This window comes from Schistocerca cancellata, chromosome 3, assembly GCF_023864275.1.
Source record: "Schistocerca cancellata isolate TAMUIC-IGC-003103 chromosome 3, iqSchCanc2.1, whole genome shotgun sequence".
Taxonomy (NCBI): Eukaryota; Metazoa; Arthropoda; class Insecta; order Orthoptera; family Acrididae; genus Schistocerca; species Schistocerca cancellata.
Genome location: NC_064628.1, coordinates 456,500,495 through 456,521,593, shown reverse-complemented (window position 1 = coordinate 456,521,593; position 21,099 = coordinate 456,500,495). Strand labels below are relative to the sequence as shown.

Here is a 21,099-nt window from a genome sequence, read left to right as displayed (position 1 = left end):
AAGAACTTAAAGAATACAGGAACATGGGAATATGTAGGAACAGACAATGTGGGAAGTAATATTGTTCTACCAAGAACTGATGGAAGATCCTGTTAAAATGTTTTTGAATTGTAGGACATCAGCTTTGTTATTGCCATGGCGTGCCAATAAAAAAGCTGATGTTCCCAAAATAGTTTTAGCAAGTTCCCCATAGAAAACACATTGCACACCTGAGAGGGAGTATCTTGGGTGCCCCAGTCAAGTCTTTTTGTTCATAATTTACTACTTTTTGGAAATAATGTACTGCATTTTTATTAATTTGCCCATTGAAATATTTGTTAAGAAACAACAACTTTTTGTAATTTCATGTAGATGAGAAAAATAAATGATCTAAAGAAGTAGCTGTGGTAGCATGAATAACCCAATCATAGTTCCTCATAACAGTGATTTGTAGTTGACTCAAGACATATTGTGCATGTCCTGTCTTGTTTGCCATTCCTGTCCTAACTTGTACATTTGTACCATCAGCTATTGTAGCCTCGGTTGCTTTCTTCCCTTCACTAGTGCCACTATGTCAACTAAAAAGTTTCTACACCTGTTACCTCTTAATTGTGTTTGTTTATTAGTTATTGATATTCAGTTTGCTACAATTTTTAATACTTTTTCAGAATTTCTCACGCCCATAATTCCATTAAGAAAATATTCTGGTGCCCAATGCAGGAAAAGGCAAAAACAGAACAGAACAACTTATTAAAGTAGCTGGAAGTCTTGACAGATTTGTTGTGAGTACTGCTGATAGCACTGTCTCTATAAGATGGGAGAGAATTAGTTGAAGCTGTGGAAGAATGAGGATAGTGTGTTGTGGCCCTGAGTCCAGATGGTGAAGATATCATCGGTGAACCTGAACCGGCAGAGGGTTGTGGGGTTTTGGGAGGCTAGAAAGGTTTCCTGTAGATGGCACACAAACAGGTTGGCTTAGGAGGGTGCCAGGTGGACGCCCAAGGCTGTGCTGCCGATTTTTGGAATTGAAAGGATGTTGAAAGAGGTAGTGTCCAGTAGCTACAAGGCCATAGACATGAGGGGTGTTGGTGTATATGGAGCAGCTGTGAAGGTCTTGGTGAAATCTGGACAAGGGAATTATTGTCACTGGAGATACTCCATTCACGGTTGGCCAGGTTGTATGGGAACATTTTTTTGTGTGGAAGGGGTGACAGCTGTCACTGCATCAACAGTGTTGAGTAGGGTTCTAGGTGGTAATGAGGTGGGGATCGTTTAGAACAGTGAAGGAAGTGATTAGTGTCTTTGATGTTAAGAGGGAAGGCTTCAGGTTGGTGATTGTAGAGGTTGGTCAATAAGGGTGAAAATTCTTTCATTGAGAGCACAATAACGAGCTATAATGGGGCATGCTGGATTGTTGGGTTTGTGATGTTTGGGAAGCGTGTAGGGGTGTGAGCGGAGGGCGGAAGGGAGGGTGTTATAGGGACGAGAAAGGAGATTGACTCGGATGAGATAGTCTGTGATGGGCCTCTAGAATGAGATTACTGTGACGTAGTTCGTAGTTTGAGGAGTGAGACAGCTGACGGAATTCTTCTGTCAGGTAGTCACTGAGATTCAGCATGACAATGATGGAGCCTTTGTCTGCTGGAAGAATGATGGAATTGGATTCTCTTTGAAGGTTGTGAATGTCTGTCCTTTCTTCTGTTGTGAGGTGTGTGTTCTGGTCCTAGGGAAACATGATGAGTTCAAGTTATAGATAAGAAACTCTTGGAAACTGGTCAGGTGGTGGTTTGGTGGGAGGGGGTAGGCGGGGAAGGGATGTAGTTGGATGGTGGTATGAACCACCTGAATCCCTACTTGTCACTGTTGAAGTCACCTCCTTGTACACCATCATCACTTGCCACTATTGATCACTTAATTTTCCAAGTCCTTCAGATTCCAAACCCACCATATCATACCTCACACTCTACATCTACATCTACATACATACTTCGCAATCCACCATACGGTGCATGGTGGAGGGTACCTCGTACCACAACTAGCATCTTCTCTCCCTGTTCCACTCCCAACAGAACGAGGGAAAAATGACTGCCTATATGCCTCTGTATGAGCCCTAATGTCTCTTATCTTATCTTTGTGGTCTTTCCACGAAATGTAAGTTGGCAGCAGTAAAATTGTACTGCAGTCAGCCTCAAATGCTGGTTCTCTAAATTTTCTCAATAGCGATGCACGAAAATAACGCCTCCTATCCTCTAGAGACTCCCACCCGAGTTCATGAAGCATTTCTGTAACACTGGTGTGATGATCAAACCTACCAGTAACAAATCTAGCAACTCGCCTCTGAATTGCTTCTATGTCCTTCCTCAATCCGACCTGATAGGGATCCCAAACACTCGAGTAGTACTCAAGAATAGGTCGTATTAATGTTTTATAAGTGGTCTGCTTTACAGATGAACCACGTCTTCCCAAAATTCTACCAATGAACCGAAGACGACTATCCGCCTTCCCAACAACTGCCATTACATGCTTGTCCCACTTCATATCGCTCTGCAATATTACGCCCAAATTCTTAATCGACGTGACTGTATCAATCGCTACACTACTAATGGAGTATTCAAACATTACGGGATTCTTTTTCCTATTCATCTGCATTAATTTACATTTATCTATATTTAGAGTTAGCTGCCATTCTTTATCCCAATCACAAATCCTGGCCAAGTCATCTTGTATCCTCCTACAGTCACTCAACGACGACACCTTCCCATACACCACAGCATCATCAGCAAACAGGCGCACATTTCTATCCACCCTATACAAAAGATCATTTATGTAGATAGAAAACAACAGCGGACCTACCACACTTCCCTGGGGCACTCCAGATGATATCCTCACATTCGATGAACGCTCACCATTGAGGACAACATACTGGGTTCTGTTACTTAAGAAGTCTTCGAGACACTCACATACTTGGGCACCAATTCCATATGCTTGTACCTTAGTTAGGAGTCTGCAGTGGGGCACAGAGTCAAATGCTTTCCGGAAGTCAAGGAATATGGAATCCGTCTGATACCCTTCATCCATAGCTTGCAAGATATCATGTGAAAAAAGGGCGAGTTGCATTTCGCAGGAGCGATGCTTTCTAAAGCCGTGCTGATGCATGGACAGCAATTTCTCTGTCTCAAGGAAATTCATTATATTGGAACTGAGAATATGTTTGAGAATCCTGCAACAAACCGATGTTAAGGATATTGGTCTGTAATTTTGAGGATCTGTCCTTCTACCCTTCTTATATACAGGCGTCACCTGCAATTTTTTCCAGTTGCTTGGGACTTTACATTGGACAAGAGATTAGATATAAATGCAAGCTAAGTAAGGAGCCAATGCAGTAGAGTACTTTCTGTAAAACTGAATTGGAATCCGATCAGGATCTGGCGATTTATTTATTTTCAACCCATTCAGTTGCTTCACAACCCCAGGGATGTCTATCACTATGTCCTCCATACGGGAATCTGTATGAGACTCAAACGGTGGTATGTTTGTACGATCCTCCCGCGTGAAAGCTTTCTCAAATGCTAAATTTAAAATTTCATCGTTCGTTTTGCTGTCTTCCATTGCCAGGCCAGACTCATCAGTGAGTGACTGGATGGAAGCCTTCGATCCACTTACCGATTTTACGTAAGACCAGAATTTCCTTGGGTTTTCAGCAAGATCTTTTGCTAAGGTATGACGGTGGTAGTGGTTGAATGCTTCGCATATCGCTCTTTTTACAGCAGCCCGAATCTCTACTAACTTTTGCCTGTCCTTATTCTCCTGATCTTTCTTGTACCGCGAGTGCAACTGCCTTTGCTTCCTGAGAATTCTCCAAATTGTGCTGTTAAACCACGGTGGGTCTTTTCCGTCCGTAACCCACTTTTTCAGCACGTACTTGTCCAATGCGTGATTTACAATGTGTTTAAAATTTGCCCATAATTCTTCTACGTCCATCGTACCGGAAGTAAATGAAGTTGATTCATTTACTAAGTGGGATGCTAACTCTGTACCAATTATGTTATTACACACAACTATTTCTCTTTTGAGGGGATGGTATACAAAAATATCCGTGGCACAGCATTGGGCACCTGCATGTCTCCCTCCTAAGCCAACCTGTTTGTGGGCCATCATGCGGGAACCTTCCCAGATTCCCAAAACTCCAAACCACTTGTCTGGTTCAGATTCACCGATGGTTTCTTTTCTTCATGATGTGAATTCAGGACCAAAACACCCTTTCCTCATTCTTCCATTACATCCACTAACCACCAACAGTACCTGCATCTTGACAGCTTTCATTCCTTCCACATCGAAAAATTGTTCCCATACAGCCTGGCCAACTGTGAATAGCATATTTGCAGTGACAATAATTTCCTTGCCCAGTATGCTCTAGGTTTCACCAAGACCTTCAGAAACATACACTACTCAGTAAAACTAGTCTGCAGACAGATTTTCCAAGCCATTTCCTGTGGATCCCCCTTAAACCCACACGATCCCCAGTAATCAGCTGCAAAGGGATGTTACCCCCCTCTGTCACCTAAACCTTTCAACCACCTCCTAAAGTAATACTCTGACACCCACACAGCCTGAGCCACCCCAGTGCCACCTCCCTCCCCACCTCCACCCCCAATGTCCAAATACAATCCCTTGCCATAAGGGTCCTATCCCTTGGAAGACCCAGACGCAAGACCTGCCTGACCCATCCAGCACATCTTAATCCAGTCCTCTCACAGGCTCCCCCTGTTTCATCAGAGGGTACGGCCACCTGTGAAAACAGACATGTCATATACAAGCTGTATTGCAATCACTTCACAGCATTTCATGTGGGCATGAGCACCAAAAAGCTGTCCATCAGAATGATTGGCCACAGCCAAACTGTAGCCACAAATGAAGTTGACCATCCTTGCCATGTGGATCCTTCCATCCAACACCAGCTTTTCTCAACAACAGATGGGAGTTACCCTTGCAAAACATCTTTCATTCCCATAAGTCCCATAGCCCCAACCTCCGCTAACCCACTGTGCCCACATCCTGTAACTAACAAACAGTTTCCCCTCACTGTATCCTATCACTATTCCAATCCATCTTTCCACATCATCTTCATTGTGTGCTGCACGTCACTGACTTTGGTACCAGTTTGTCACCTGCTGCTGGCTCCCTCAGGGCCACTGGTATCCATCCCCAACCTCTCCTCCTGCTTCCTGTCTCTTTCTCCACCTACCCAGTCCAACGACACAACCGCTACACCCATCCACCTGTTGAAATGCAACCCTAGCAGTATGTGTCTGATTGCACTACGTAGGGGCACAGGTGTGTGTGTGTGTGTGTGTGTGTGTCGGCCAAAGGCCTTCTGGCAGAAAGCTAATGTGCTTAGTAGTCTTTTTGTTGTGCCTGTCTGAAACTCAATGTCTCTGCTATAGGGTGAGTAGCAATCTGTCCTTTTCGTAGTATTGCTGAAATTAGTTGTTTTCTGTTTTATAATAACTGAAACATGAAGTGAATGTGATCTACTGTGATCTGTGAAGAATGACTGTTTTTATGTGAGATGGATGTGTGTGGAATTTTGTGTGAGCATGGTAAAAGCTACATGGGGCAAATAAAAAAATACACTCTAAACAGATGTTGCTTTGAACACAAACAATATGCCTACCTTGTACAGCCCAATAAATCTGCAGTGGCTGAACATTGTATTTCCATTGGCCATTCCACGGATTACGGGGAAGTTAAGATATTGGCCACAGTCTCTCTTTGCTGTGATTCCCTCATCAAGGAAGCTCTGGAAATGCAATTAGGTGACAACCTGCTTTACAGAGACAAGGATTTCCAGCTTGACCAATCATGAGAACCACTCATTTCACTTCTGCACTTTCAAACGAAACATTGCTATAAGTCTTCATTGCCTGGCATTCCAACACATGCTGTTTATAAGAATCAACCAAATACTTCATAAGTCTTGTGGATTTGCTGACTCTGTGCTTGCTTTCTTTTATTCTTAGATGTATATAGTTGTATCTGTGACTGACACTCTTGTTACCAACAGTGTTCTCTCTCGTGCATGCATGGTTACTCCACAGTATCGTGTAAAGTGATTTAACAATCTTGCGAGGGACTCACCTTCAGAATGGCTGAAAGGTAGTTGGACAAAATATCACAATGAGTATTAATAATATCCAGCAATGCTCACCTGAAAGATGACGGAATATTCATTTTCTTATTTGCTTTCATTTGCCTTTCAAAAGATGCAGCATCCATCTTCCAGGAATACATACCATAGTTAATATGCCTTGTAAAGTGTGCCATCCTCCTCCTCATTTGCCTACAGCAGCATCTACTTGTAGTTCTTTCATTACCATTCATCTTATGCCATATTGTAGAGTTCCTGTAATGCACTGCTATGTTGAATATACTAGTTGAAACAGTTAGTGTTGAAAACAGTTGTCAACTATCCAACATAAAGTAATGGTTGCAGCCTATGGTGGGAAGATACACTGTGGTTATCTGTCACATCGTCTTCCTTTAATGCTATTTTGTTCTGTAATTGTTAGTTACTTTTGTTGCCTCAGTCTCCATTCCCCATTGATCATTATCTTTTCCATCTACCTTTAGTCTCACTTCCTTTTCCTTAGGAAAACTGCTAATTCTTAAAGCTTTCATACATCTATTAGACTCTGGCATACATTGACAGTTTTGCTTTTCTTGTGAACACACAAAAAGAGATTCTGCATCAACAAAATTAATTACTCTGCAGGACCAAAAAAAAAAAAAAAAAAAAAAAAAAAAAGGCAAAGCACCCAGATGGGGAGGAAGAAATTACAGGGATTGAGAGGGTAAGCGAGGTTATTTCAGTGATTACAAAATTGAATCAGCCTTACAAATAACTTGGCAGTATAAGCCCATTTGTCAGTATGATGTTGCACCCATTATGGTCCAGATGCATGCACTGATTTAGTTAGGAATGGTGTCATAAGGCCATTGTATCCTCCCGAGGCAAGCTGACCGACTGCTGTTGTAACTGGTCCTAGATAACTTGGGTACAGAGTCAATGTCCAAGCTGGTTCCACCCATTTTCTATTGGGTAGAAATCTGGGGATCTTTCTGGCATCACATTTTTCAAATGCAGTTGTGGTGTTAATGGCAGCATATGCATGGGACGGTAATTTCTTAGTCTAGCTGGTGCTAGTATTCGACCAGTTGTTTGGTATGACACAGAATGTAGCAGGGAGCCCAATACTTGTTGTCAGCTAACAGGTGCAGCTGTGAAGTGTTTACAGTGTGCTTGTTACATCATCTCTTGTGGGGGTCAAAAGTGGTTGACCAATTTTGACGACGACTGCTCACCCTCACATTGCAGTGCAGTCCAACATCAGGCAACTGTGACATTCAAATGGCCCACAAATCTAGGTACTGTGTGATTTGACGATCCATCCAAATGGAGACCAACAGTGAGGCTCCACACGCTGTCACACGAGTATGTAGCATATCTGCCTCCTTCACAGTGATCACTCAACTGATGCTGTTTGTGCCCCTTTATCCCTTTCAGGCCTTGTAACAACAGTAATGCATTCTGATGGCCATTATTCTACTCCTTACAGAGAATTGCAGATGTAATCATTTTCATACCCGCCGATGGTGTATACAGGTACACAAATACATTGACATCTGACCACCGACCATGTCTTGTGGATGTTTTGCTTTTCTAATGGGCAGTGAAGGTACTTGTTTTGCAGATCATATTCATGATAAATGATTTTATGTGTATGGTATAGTAAGAGTTGTTAGGAGAAACAACATTTGTATAATATGAAAACCCTTCTGCTGTCTGTCTATTTTATTTCCATGGGTAAGTTGTCACAGAGTTTTATAGCTGCACATTTTACCCCATTCCGTGATAAATTAGGTTCATTAAAGGATAATTCAAATCATTTTTCCTTCTAGTGTTGTACTGGTGAGTATGTCTGCTAGTCTCAAACTTCGATGGAGTGTTGATAATAAATTTTGTAAATGAATAAATGTAATGTGAGGCTGTGGTTAATATTCCCACTGCTTAAAGCAATAATTGCAAGATGTATGTGTATGAACCCCACACATGGTTCTAATTACATTCTTTCGTGGCAAGAATATTTTTTGCCAAAGTGAGCAGTTACTGAGACCTTTACAGACTGTAATTGCCCTCCCAACTTTGTACAAAAACAGACCTTCTGTGCCTTATCTTTTCAGTCATCCACCACTTCCCAAAGTCCAGCTGTCAAGCCACTGAGGAGCATTACCCTCATAACTCAGTACCACCCAGGACCGGAGCAAACTGAATTCTCCACCAGGGTTTCGACTTCCTCTTGTTGTGCCCTGAAATGAGAAATGTCCAACCCACTATCCTTTCAAGCCCCCTTCCCCCCACCCTCCACAGTGGTATTTCATGATCCACCAAACCTACATGGTATCTGTCCATCCCTACACAACCCCTGCTCCCAACACCATGCCTCATGGCTCATACCCCTGTAATACAGCTAGATACAAGACCTGTCCCATACATCCTCCCACCAGCACCTTCTCTACTCTGGTCACAAACATCACCTATCGCATCAAAGGCAGGGCTACCTGTGAAACCAGTCATGTGATCTACAAGCTAAGCTGCAACCACTGTGCTGTATTCTACGAGGGCATGGCAACAAACAAGCTGTCTGTTTGCATGAGTGGCAACTGATAAACCGTGACAAAGAAACAACTGGAACACCCTGTTTCTGAGCACACCGCCCAATCTAACGTTCTTCATTTCAGTGACTGCTTCACAGCCTGTGCCATATGGATCCTTCCCACCAACACCAGATTTTCTGACCTGCATTGGTGGGAACCCTGCCTGCAATATAGCCTACATCCCAGTAACCCTTCTGGTCTCAACCTTCGTTAGTCATTGTCTTCACCCATCTAGCCCCTTCCCTGTTCCCATTCCAATATGACAGAGCCCTCTATTCCACTAACACACCCAGACTTCCCCAGTAGGTTCGGGGTAAGAATAGGCCCCGCGTATTGCTGCCTGTCGTAAGAGGCGACTAAAAGGAGTTTCACACATTTTTGTGTTTATGTGATAGTCGCCTGTAGCGTTTGACCTCCAGTCTTCAAAATTTTCCAGAAGAATGAGCCAATTGGGGAAGGGCACCTTACATGGCGCATTGTGTCCATCGTGCATTGAAATCTTTAGCCCACTTTCTCGTTATCACTTTTCAGTCCCGCTCATTCTCCATCTCTTGGCCGAAGACACTTCCTGGATGCGTTTTTCACCATGCACTGTGCAGTGTTGCTTTCTGCATCGACGATGACCGTGGACTTCTTTGCAGTTGATATCCAGCATGGTAGCCAGTAGCCAGTGGTGGGGCCTCCATGTACCCTGTTGGTTGTAGCCCCCTGACCACACAGGGATCACTCTACTGATGTCTGCGCCGTTAACTACCCACGTATGCCAAGGGGTAGATGCCCATCCCCCTGGCACATTGGGACTCCCGGCAATGGCCATCCTTCCAGGTGGCCTTTGCTGTGGCTGGGTGGCGCCTGTGGGGAGGGCCCTCAGTTGGAGTGGGTGGCATCACAAGTGATGAAGCATAGTCCATCATCTCTTGCTGGTGGTGAACCTCCAGTAGTCTCTAAGCATTCATGAGCTCAATTCAATGCACAGAAGTACGACTCCAAATTGTACCCCTGCCTGGCCACACCATGGGAGGAATGTCAGGCTAAGCATGGCAGCGGATCTTATTTTCCCCGGTACCTTGTATGTTCGAGAGCTGATGGGGAATCTTTAATGACAATTAACCCTTTGTTTTTTGTTGAACATTTAGAGGACAAGTTTGGGGAGGTGGAGGGCTTGTCCAAAATGAGATTTGGGCCAGTCTTGATCAAAATAGCATCCTCTGCCCATTCACAGATGTTAATCGCTTGTAACAAGCTGGGGAATGTGCCTGTAACCATCATGCCCCATAAGAGCTTAAATGTGGTCCAGGGTATCATATTTAATAGGGACCTTCTTTTGCAGTCTGACGATGAGCTGCATGCCAGTTTAGAGCGGTGAGGTGTACATTTTGTCCGACAGGTCCACTGGCGTCCGGGGGATAATCAGGTTGCCACCGGTGCCTTAATCTTGCCCCTTGAGGGTGATACATTGCCTGAGAAGGTCAAGGTGATGGTCTACCGCTGTGATGTAAAGCCCTATATTACTCCCCCGATGCGATGCTTTAAGTGCTGAAGTTCTGCCATATGTCTTCCCACTGTACTTCCAGCATCACATGTCGGGAATTGGACGCCCATCACTTCCCAATACTGGATGTGCCCCACCTTCCATCTGTGTCAATTGCAGAGAGCACCATTCGTCTTGCTCACCAGACTGCAGGACCGACTGACGTACACTGAGGCTAAGAGAAAATTTGAACGCCTGCATCCTGTATGTATGACATCATCTTATGCCGCCGCTACAACAGTTCTGGTACCATCAGCTCTGCCAATCCCAGTCACCTACTTCAGGAGCAACACCCCCCCCCCCCCCCCCCTCCCTACCAACCATCGGGGACATCTGTCCCCACATCTAACCCGGAGAAGCGTAAGTCTTCTTCGGCTTCTCTCGCTAGGAATGGGTCTCATAGGTCACTCCCTTCCTAGGTTTCTGCTTGTGGGAAAGATGATACCCACCATTGTCTGAAGAGCTCAAAAGCAGCTGGTCATAGGGCTTCACGCTCATCCTCAGTCCCGGAGACTGAGCCAGTGAAGTCCTCCCAGCCAGGGAAACCCAAGGAGCAGCTAGAGAAATCCAAAAAGAAGACCCCTAAAACCAAGGAAATTCTTGAACCCACACCACCACTACCTACAAGCTCTGTGTCTGAAGATGGGGTGGAGATACTGGTGTCCACTGAGGACCTAGATCTCGCCAGACCCTCAGACACAACGGATATAGACTGCTCAGCAAAAAGTCAGTGGCAGCAGGTGACTCTGAGGTGTAAACTGCCTCATTGAATGTTCCATGCCTTCCCAGTCTCATGATGACGTCATCCTCCAGTGGAATTGCGGCAGTTTTTTCCACCATCGCAGGACTGCTACGGTCGCAGGTTCGAATCCTGCCTCGGGCATGGGTGTGTGTGATGTCCTTAGGTTAGTTAGGTTTAGGTAGTTCTAAGTTCTAGAGGACTTATGACCTAAGATGTTGAGTCCCATAGTGCTCAGAGCCATTTTTTTTCCCACCGTCTGGCTGAGCTACGGCAACTGTTAAGCTTTACACCTGCTATCTGCATTGCCCTCCAGGAAACCTGGTTCCTTGCAATGCAGACGCCTGCCCTCCATGGATATAAGGGATATTACAGGAACCGTAGTGACTATAATTGAGTGTCAGGTGGAGTTCGCGTTTATGTCCTAAACTCAGTCTGTAGTGACACTGTGCCCCTTCAAACCGCTCTTGAAGCTGTAGCTGTCAGAATAACGACGACGCAGGAAATAACTGTCTGCAATGTATATCTTCCTCCAGATGGTGCAGTACCCCTGAATGTATTAGCTGCACTGATTGATCAACTCCCTAAACCTTTCCTTTTTTCCCATAACCCCTTGTGGGGTGGCACCATGCTTACTGGATGAGGCAGAGATATCGGAACTTAACTATCTCAGTTTGACCTCTGCCTCTTAAATACTGGGGCCACCGTACATTTCAGTGTGGCTCATGGTAGTTACTCGGCCATTGATTTATCAATTTGCAGCACAGGACTTCTCCTATCTATCCACTGGAGAGCGCATGATGACCTGTGTGGTAGTGACCACTTCCCCATCTTTCTGTCCCTGCCCCGCATCAGGCCCCCGGTAGCCTGCCCAGATGGGCTTTAAACAAGGTAGACTGGGAAACTTTCACCTCTGCTATTGCCTTTGAACCTGCCTCACACAGTAACATAACATAGATGTCACGGTTGAGCAAGTGACTACCACAATTGTTTCTGCAGCAGAAAACGTGATCCCTCGCTCTTTAGGGTGTCTCTGGCATAAGGCAGTTCCTTGGTGGTCACTGGAAGTCGCTGAAGCTATTAAGGAGCGTTGGCGAGCTCTACAGTGGCATAAGTGGCACTCTTCCCTGGAGCACCTCAAAGCCTTTAAACGGCTCCATGCCCGCATTCGCCAACTTATCAAATGACGGAAGCAGGAGTGTTGGGAGAGAGAGTCTCAATCATTTGTTGCCATAAGTCACCTTCCCAAGTTGGGCAAAGGTCAAGCATCTTTTCAGGTACCAGACCCCAACAGGTGTTCCCAGTGTTACCATAAATGGCGTGTTAACTACCGAGGCAAACGCGATTGCCGAGCTCTTTGCCGAGCACGCGCGCGCGCGCTATCTATTTTTGACAAAGGCCTGGTTGGCCGAAAGCTTATTTCATGACAGTCCTTTCATTGAGCCTATCTGTGACTCAGCATCTCTGCTGTATGGTAAGGAGCAACTATCCTTTTCGTAATATTGTTATACCGCAGAATATTATCGCGTAAGACATCAGTGAATGAATGAAAATATGCATAACATGTTAACTTACTGACTTCTATATACCCATAGCTGGCAATTATTTTAATGGCATAAGTATATGAACCTAAATGTTGTAGCAAGTGTACTTTATGACTTTTCCAGTTTAAGTTTTCATCAATATTACATTAAATTTATCATTTTCCATGGATCCCTTGGAGAGGAGTCTCTGGGATGTGGGAAGAGTCAAAGTTTTTTTTACTCAGATGCATGGATATTGTACAATTCTAATGCAGACAGAATTATGAGCTATAATAATCCATGTGAAGATATTCATTGATGGAGTAGAAGGAGTTGGCCAACAGGAAGTTCTTTAATTCACTCTGAAACCAGTCTTTATCACTTACAAGACCTTTGATATGCTCTGATATGTTATTAAATATATGAGTATCTATGCATTTGGTTCCTTTTTGTACTAATGTTAAGCTTTTATAGTCCTTATACAGATTGTTTTTGATTCTGGTATTATAATCATGTTTTGTACTATTTTGTGTAAAAAGAGAGATGTTGGAAATGACAAAAGACATCAGTGAGTGTATGTACAAGAAGTAATAGAATAGCAAGTTTCTTAAAGAAGTCTCAGCATGGTGATCTAGGACTGACACCAGATATAATTCTAATGACTCATTCCTGAATTTTGAAAATGTTCTCTTTGTGAAAGGAGATTCCCCAGATGATGATTCCAAAACTCAGTAGTGAATGGAAGTAGGCCGAATAAACTAACTTCTTCATTTTTAAATCACCTACTTCTGCTGTCATGCTTACTGCAAATGTAGCTGAACTAAGGCGTTTCGTTACGTCTAGAGTGTGAGTTTTCCAATTTAGGTAGTGGCCAGTTTACAACCCTAAAAATTTGACGCTGTCTGCAGCTTTAATTTTATTGTTTAAATACATTATACTCCTAGGATCAGGTATTCTTTGTGCAGTACTAGACTGTATTTACTGGGTCTTGTCAAAATTCAGTGCCAATCCATTTGCTGTGAACCATCCATTGATACTTAGAAATATTTCATTAGCTGATTGCTCAGTGAGATCATGGGTACTGTTTTTTATACCAATACTTGTAACATTTGCAAATAAGACAAAATTTGCATTTTGTGACACTGCATATGGAAGGTCATTAATATATAATAGGAACAACAAGGGATCTAAAATAGTCCTGGGGCAACTCTTGTCTGATGATTTCATAGTTTGAATGACTATTGTTATGTGGTAAGCCTGATACAGACATACACTGTTTCCTATTAAAAAGATAGGATGAGAACCATGAGCCTGCAAATCCTGTTATCCCATAATATTTTAACTTCTGTATAAGGATATCATGATCAACACATTCGAAAACTTTAGCCAGATCACACAATATTCCAAGTGGTAATAACTTTTGATTTATTGATTGTAATATATCATCTGTAAAAGTGATTATAGCTTGATCAGTTGACAATCCTTTCCGAAATCCAAACTGATTGTGAATGAGAACATTTTCTGTAATAAGTGTTTATAAAGTCTATTGTACACAAACCTTTCAAACACTTTTGAAAATATTGCGAATAATGAAATGGAGCGAAAGTTTTCCACCAATGATTTGTCTCCTTTTTTTTGTAATGGTTTGACAATAGCATATTTAAGCCTCTCTGGAAAAGTACCACTGTGGAGGGATTCATTACGTAAGTAACTCAGTATGTCACAAAGTTCTGAGGAGCAACATTTAATTATGGTGGTGCTGATTTCATCATAACCACTGGAACATTTATTTTTAAGAGAGCTAAAAATATTAGAAATCTCTTTCGCTGAGGTACGATATAGTTGAATTTTGTCAAACTTCTGCAGAAATGCATTTTTTAAATATTTTAAGGTGTCTTCTGAGGAACTATGCAAACATAAGTTGTCTGCTACTGAAAGGAAAAAGTTGTTGAAAGTGTCTGCAATTTTGGAAGTATCTCTAATCAACTCATTATTTACATTTAACATAATTTCCTCATTTGCCTGATTGGTTTTTCCTGTTTCACTTTTTACTATGTTCCATATAGTTTTTAACTTGTTATTAGAGGCATTTATTTTTTCTTGAAAATAAATACATTTTGAGATTCTGATTACTTTGTTTAGAATTTTACAATATAATTTGTAATGTGATTTAGCTCTGTAGTCATCATTTTCCCTTGACATTAAGTGCAGTCTTCTTTTTGTTTTGCAAGATACTTTTATTTCATTTGTAATCCAAGGTTTTGAAACATTTAATCTATTTGCTTTGATTACTTTCTTAGGGCAGCGGTTCTCAATGTGACCTATGACTATATTAGAGGAACAGTTATATTTTTCATTTATCCCGGTGAATTGTATACATATTTCCAGTCTGTATTCCTCAAACAGTTTTTTATACTCCTGTTTCATTAATTATTCATATAGTTTCCCACTTCCTGTTGTTAGTTGAATCAGACCCCACTATATTAAATGTAAGCAACTGGGTATCGTGATCTGAAAGACCATTAAATATTGGATTTATACTATGATTTGCTAGTGTGGTAGTATCTATGAAAATGTTATTGGCAGTAGTGATGCTGGTACCCATAACACTGGTTGGAAACTGTACTAAGGGAATGAGATTACAAGAAGTGTTAAGAGACTATAATATGGATCATGAGTGACTATGCTCCGGAAAATTTAAATAAAAATCTCCACTTAGTATGAGTTCATTATTTTTAGAAGTTAAGAAATTTAATACTGCATCAAGCTGTTTAGTGAATAGCTGGAAATTACCAATTGGAGCCCTGTATATTATGACTATAATTATTTTTCTTTTGTGTGTTTCTACTTGTGTGGCACACACTTCAAAATGCATACCTAATGTCTTATAACATACTTTCTGCACTGTTTATTATTTCTTGATGGTATGCTCGGACAATACATAATCAGATATTTTTAACATTACAAAACTGGATTAGCTGTGTTTTTACAAAGTATAATTCTAACCCATTTGTGCAAAACTAGTCAGTAACTTTCATCAAAACCTTATGTACTATTTTATCTGTTGCTGCTTCTTCATTCAGTTTCACAACAATGCTTGATCATCTGCAAACAGGACTAAATTATGCCTCCTGATTCAAATAAAATGGTAGATAATTAATATGAAGCAATAGCCAAATTCTCTTAATGTCCTAGTTTTGTAATCTTAGTTTTACTTGTCGTTTCTACACTCTGTTGTTACTTTAATCTGCCTATGTAGACCTTGCAAGGGCTTTCTTACGGATCATGACCTACATATCTTTCAACATGTTCTTTCTCGACACTTGTCATTTGGTACTGCAAAAAGAATCACGAATTCCAAAAGGTAAAGATTAATTTATTGCCATGTGTGTTTATTAAGCAGTTCTTTGTTATCATGACAGTTGTCTCCGTGGTCATTTATGGTATTTGCTTTTCCATCAGTAGTTTTTCATTGAAATTTTGGAGTGTTCTTGGTAGCATGTCTCCCATTCACCCAATATTTTTTGAGTTTGTATGTTGTCTTTTTAAAACAAACGGAAAGTACTACTCACCCTAATGTTTATATTTTATTTTTTCCTGTTACTTTACTATGGACTTTCACTTGTTAATTTTGAAATTACTTTTATGATATTCTTTAATGATCACCGGCTATTGTATAATTTCCACATAGTTGCTAATTGCTTCTGTGTCAGATGTAACGAAAACTGTTTCAGTGCAAGGGTATATGACAACTGACCATTTTGATAATTATTTAATTTGTTCTGCAGGTTATGATATATATATATAGGCTAATGCAGTCTTTTGCAACTGTAATAATAGTTATTAAGACCAAACATGTTAACTTTATTTTGGAGTATCTTCAGTGGTCACTGTGACTTGTGATGATTGGTGGCTTCCCTCATTGATGAAATAATCGTTACTTATTGTGACCATTTGTGCACTTGCAGCAATAGGTATTATTGCAAGTTTTTGCATTTTGATCTCCTCTGTTTGTTAAGATACGTGCAAGAATTCACAAAAAATATATATGCTGCATGTGCATGAATAGTCACAGTGCATATCCATTGTATTGTCTGTGTGTAAAGCCATTGATTATAAGCTGCAGTGACCACTGAAGATGCCTTAAAACATAGCAAAATGCATTTGGTCTTCAAATACTGTTATTACAGTCGAAAAAGACTGTATTGAACCTATAAATAACTTATATTGCTGTTACTGCAGAAAAAGGGGTCATACATCAAAGAAGACAACAAGTGTATTAATTTGTTTTGTTGAGCAGTTGTTTAAAGCAAATTTAATGAATTAAATTTTATTTTTATTTTCTGTTTGTCAAAATTTACATATTTTTTGGATCTAAGCTGAAGCTGTAACAATTGAGTTCTAATTCCTTTGTAAATTTTTCAGGTGTTTTTGTCATGTTATTGATATTATATGGATTCTCTGCGATTCCATTCACATATGTTTGTAGTTATCTGCGAGGAACAGTGTCGAGTGCATTTAACCTGATAGTGACTACCAATCTTATTGTGGGTAGGTACACTGTGAACATTACTTCATATGTGTATATAATGTAATTTTGTGACGCGCTTGTATCTTTTTTGACACACTAATTTATAATTTTATAATATATTTCAGGTCTAATAGGATGTGCTGTAGTGTATCTCATGTCACTGAGTCCAAATTTTGATACTGAAAGAAAAATCATTGATACAGTGCTTCACATGATACCACACTACACATTGTCAAGCAGCATGAAGAAATATGCCACAATAACAGCAATGAGGATTAACTGTGTGGTCACTAAACAACCAGGCTGCGATGAAGGTAAAGATGACAATGACTTAATCGTAAATAAAATTCATTGTAGAATTTTTTATGTTTCGGAGAATGGTTTTATATATTGATTTGTTGATCGTTACCTGGCAAATCAGTTTCAAACAAGTTTAAATCGAGTACACACAGGATTTTTGTTCCTGCATGTTTACAGTTAGAACTGCCCCTGTGTTTGTAGTATGTTTGGGACGGGTCCTTAGGAGGGGGAGAACTGGCCAGTCAGTTACTGGCTTGTCAGTGGTGCTCACCATGTCTGAGGTTGACTGCACAATTCATGGACTTAACGTTGTCAAGGACCATGTGTTTGCCTGGAAGGATGAGAATGAGTGAAAATCAGGATAGGAATCACCATCCTTGGACCGGCATTGCAGACAAAAAGATTTGCATGAAGACATTCTTGAAGATGATCAATAGGTTAGTATAGACAAAATTGCAGAACAGGTTGGGGTAAGTTATGGGAGCTCTCAAGCAATCAACATAGATGATCTCAAGTTCCATAAAGTATTTGTCAGGTGGGTCCCTAGTGTTTTTTACGGCAGATTAGAAGTGGAGACATTTAAAGGTCTCTCGGAGGCTTACAGCAAGGTTTGTGAAAGAAGGTGATGCATTTTTGAGCCTGATCACCATCTACAATGAAACTAGGGCCACCACTACACTTCCAAGTTGAAACAAGCCAGTATGGAGTGATAGAGGAAAGAGAAGATATCTCCAGTGAAAGTCAGCACTCGACTGTAGGTCGCAAGGTTCTTTCAACAATTTTCTTTGGCCGTGAGACACTGTGCTCATAGATTTTTTTGTGTGAGCAGTGGGCAATCAATGCTGCTTACTGCTGTGAGCAGGTTAACATGATGAAGGGTGCATCTCCAAAACAGCTCCAGGCCCATACTGCAATTCTGATGATCTCAAAACTTGAAGAAATGTGCTGGACTAAACTTGATCATCCTTTTATTTAATTAATTAATTAATTCATTCATTTATTTCATCTTCAAGCATTTAGCGGGCTATTGATTTTAATAGTTTGTACAAATTGAATAATGTATAATGGTACAGGTAATAATAAAGAAAACAGTTAAATCATGTAAATTTGCATCCAAACGCACAATGAGTATAAGTTTAAATTTGAGATTTTCCATTGCACAATCAAAATATTCATCTATAGCATTGAAACCTTTCCTTTTAAGGCAATTTTTTAGAACGTTTCTAAAGGTTTTTAATTAGGTAATGTGTATTTCTGACGGCAGTGCACTGAACAGTTTTACTCCAAGGTGTGTATAGCTGTTTTCAGTCTTGTGTAATCTTTTAAGGGGTTAGTCAGTCTTTTCTTTGTGACATGTATTGTGACAATGAAATGATTGCATTAATCTGTAGTTCTCTTGGTTTTCTTTTGTGTAGAGTAGGCAATTAAGTATGAGTAATGATGGGACTGTCATGACACTCACTTATTGAAAAGTTGCTTACAAGGTACATTCTTTTTGAATATACCAGCTAAACATGTGATAAAATTTTTCTTCCACATGAAAACTCATTGTGCCCCAGTGGAACTGCCCCAAAGCTGTATGCAGTACATTGTGTGTCTATGAAAAACTGTGTAATAAGCACTGAGCGTCATTTTTTTCACTCACGGATGCTCTAGGTTTGTGTGATAGATAGATGACTCTCGATAATTTAGTGCATATAGAATCTGTGTGGGGGTTCCAAGTTAATATGGAATCCAAATTTAACTGACACACTGTTATTGTTGATATTTCACAAATTAAAAAATTACATATTTGGTTTTATTTTGGTTTACAGTTAATTCATAGTCTTTAAAACTTGTTGCTAGAAATTCTTAGGTTGTCTCTGGTTTGTCCCTTTAGATACTCTGTGTCATTTCCAGTTGTAACAAAAGTGGTATTATCAGCGTACAGAACTGATCTACATGGCATGGTATTAGGTAGGCTATTAATATAGATTATAAACAATAAGGGTCCCACTACGGAACCTTGAGGCATGCCTCTTGAAACATCTAGGAATCCAGAGCTCACACCATTAAGTGTACCTTCCGTTTCCTATTGTCAAGATATGATTCTATAAGTGTGAGTTATGTATCTTGAATGCTATAGTGCCTCAGTTTATCTATTAGAATCTGATGACACACAATCAGATGCTTTGCTTAGGTCAATCAGTAGGGCATCAACAGATGATTTTGCTTCAGAGGCGCTGAGTATTGTTGAAACAACATTCTCAACAGCTTTCAGTGTAGACGACTTTTCCTAGAAGCCATACTGAGTGTTTTTCAATGTTCCATTGCAGGTGAAATGTTTGTAAATTTGTTGGTACATGCAGTGTTCAACAATTTTTGAAAGTATTGGTACAAGAGAAATAGGATGATAGTTGTCAACACATGACTTGTCCCCTTTTTTATCTACAGAGACAACTACTGTTATCTTTAAACATTCTGGAAAACAATAACTCATAAAAATCCAATTTATTAGTACACAGAGTGATCGTAGTATAATATCTGCTATCTTTTTAATAACAGAATTTGATAGACCATACAAGTCTTCAGATTTCGCATTGATGAATTTTACTATAGCTACTGCAATATCAGTAACAGCAACTTGTGCCCACTTGAATGAGGATTTTGTGGGTTTGTTGTGTGATATCAATAACTTCGTATTTCCTAAATGTTTATTAACACCTAATTTTAAGTTGACATTTTGTTGAGCTGGGTATCCTTCACTACCAGAATTAATAAAGAAGTTTTTCATAACATTGGGTGTGATACTGGTAGTGTCACAAGTGGCTCTATTAGTACTACCCAACTGTGCTTTGATGATTCTCCAAGGAGCCTTACATTTGTTTTCTGATTGCTAAATATAATTATCATTTCCTATTTCTTTCTGTTGTTTAATTTATGATCTGTACCTTTTCCTTAGTCGAAGGTACTGAAGTCTATCTTCTTCACTGTTCTTTGATATATTATAAAGATTGATGACCTGTGCTCCCAATTTTTTGAGGTCAGGTGTAAACCATTGATGTAAACTTCTACAATTAATTTTGCTTGGTTTTGCCTTGCATCATTTTAATTCTTCAGGACAGCACTTATTAAAGATATTGGAAAAAGGATTAACAAAGTTATCAAAAGCTTTAACAACATTTGTAAAGTGAAACAGGAAGTTGGAACATTCTGTCATACACAGTTATGATATGAGAGCATTGATATAAGAATCATTAACAATTCTGATGTACTTGGGTTGTTCTCATTGCTCTGTGGGATTTTTTGTCAGCAATTTTAACCATATCCCCTTCATTATTTGATAGATACTTGGTATTAAAAAGCTCTATTTCGTACATATTTCTTTCTACATATGTTATTGTCCGGACATGATAGATACCGTGTTGTGTTGTTATTGTGCAAAACATATTGTGGGACCTGAGGGCATTATGCATGTGTAAGTGCTTTGTTGTTGTCCCTCAGTGTCACTGTTAATAACTCCAAAGATTAAAATTTTATATTCGGTGTATTTCTGCAATCGGGAGATTGTTCTACCTAGTACTTCCGTGAAGACATCGATATTGCTGTCAAGGGTACAGTATGCAGACACTACAATTAGTTTGGGATCTGGCAGTAGTATAGAAGCTGCTTCAAATATACTTCCAATGCAGAAATTACTGATTTCAGGATTAGCGCATTTTGCCGAAAGATCATAGCTGACACACATCAGAGTACCCCCCAGTTGTTCTGACTTGTCCAAAAACTTTATACTAAACAGTAG

At 40.4% G+C, this 21,099-nt stretch overlaps 1 protein-coding gene across 2 annotated transcripts in view; it reads left to right on the top strand.

Annotated features, from left to right (window-relative positions):
* LOC126175225 (phospholipid-transporting ATPase ABCA1-like) overlaps window positions 1-21,099 on the top strand; it is a 455,526-nt gene that overhangs the window by 355,117 nt on the left and 79,310 nt on the right. For both annotated transcript variants that reach the window (XM_049921856.1, XM_049921857.1), the window contains exons 19-20: window positions 16,913-17,038; window positions 17,144-17,332. In XM_049921856.1, the coding sequence (XP_049777813.1) occupies window positions 16,913-17,038; window positions 17,144-17,332 (315 nt within the window). The remainder of the gene's footprint in view (window positions 1-16,912; window positions 17,039-17,143; window positions 17,333-21,099) is intronic.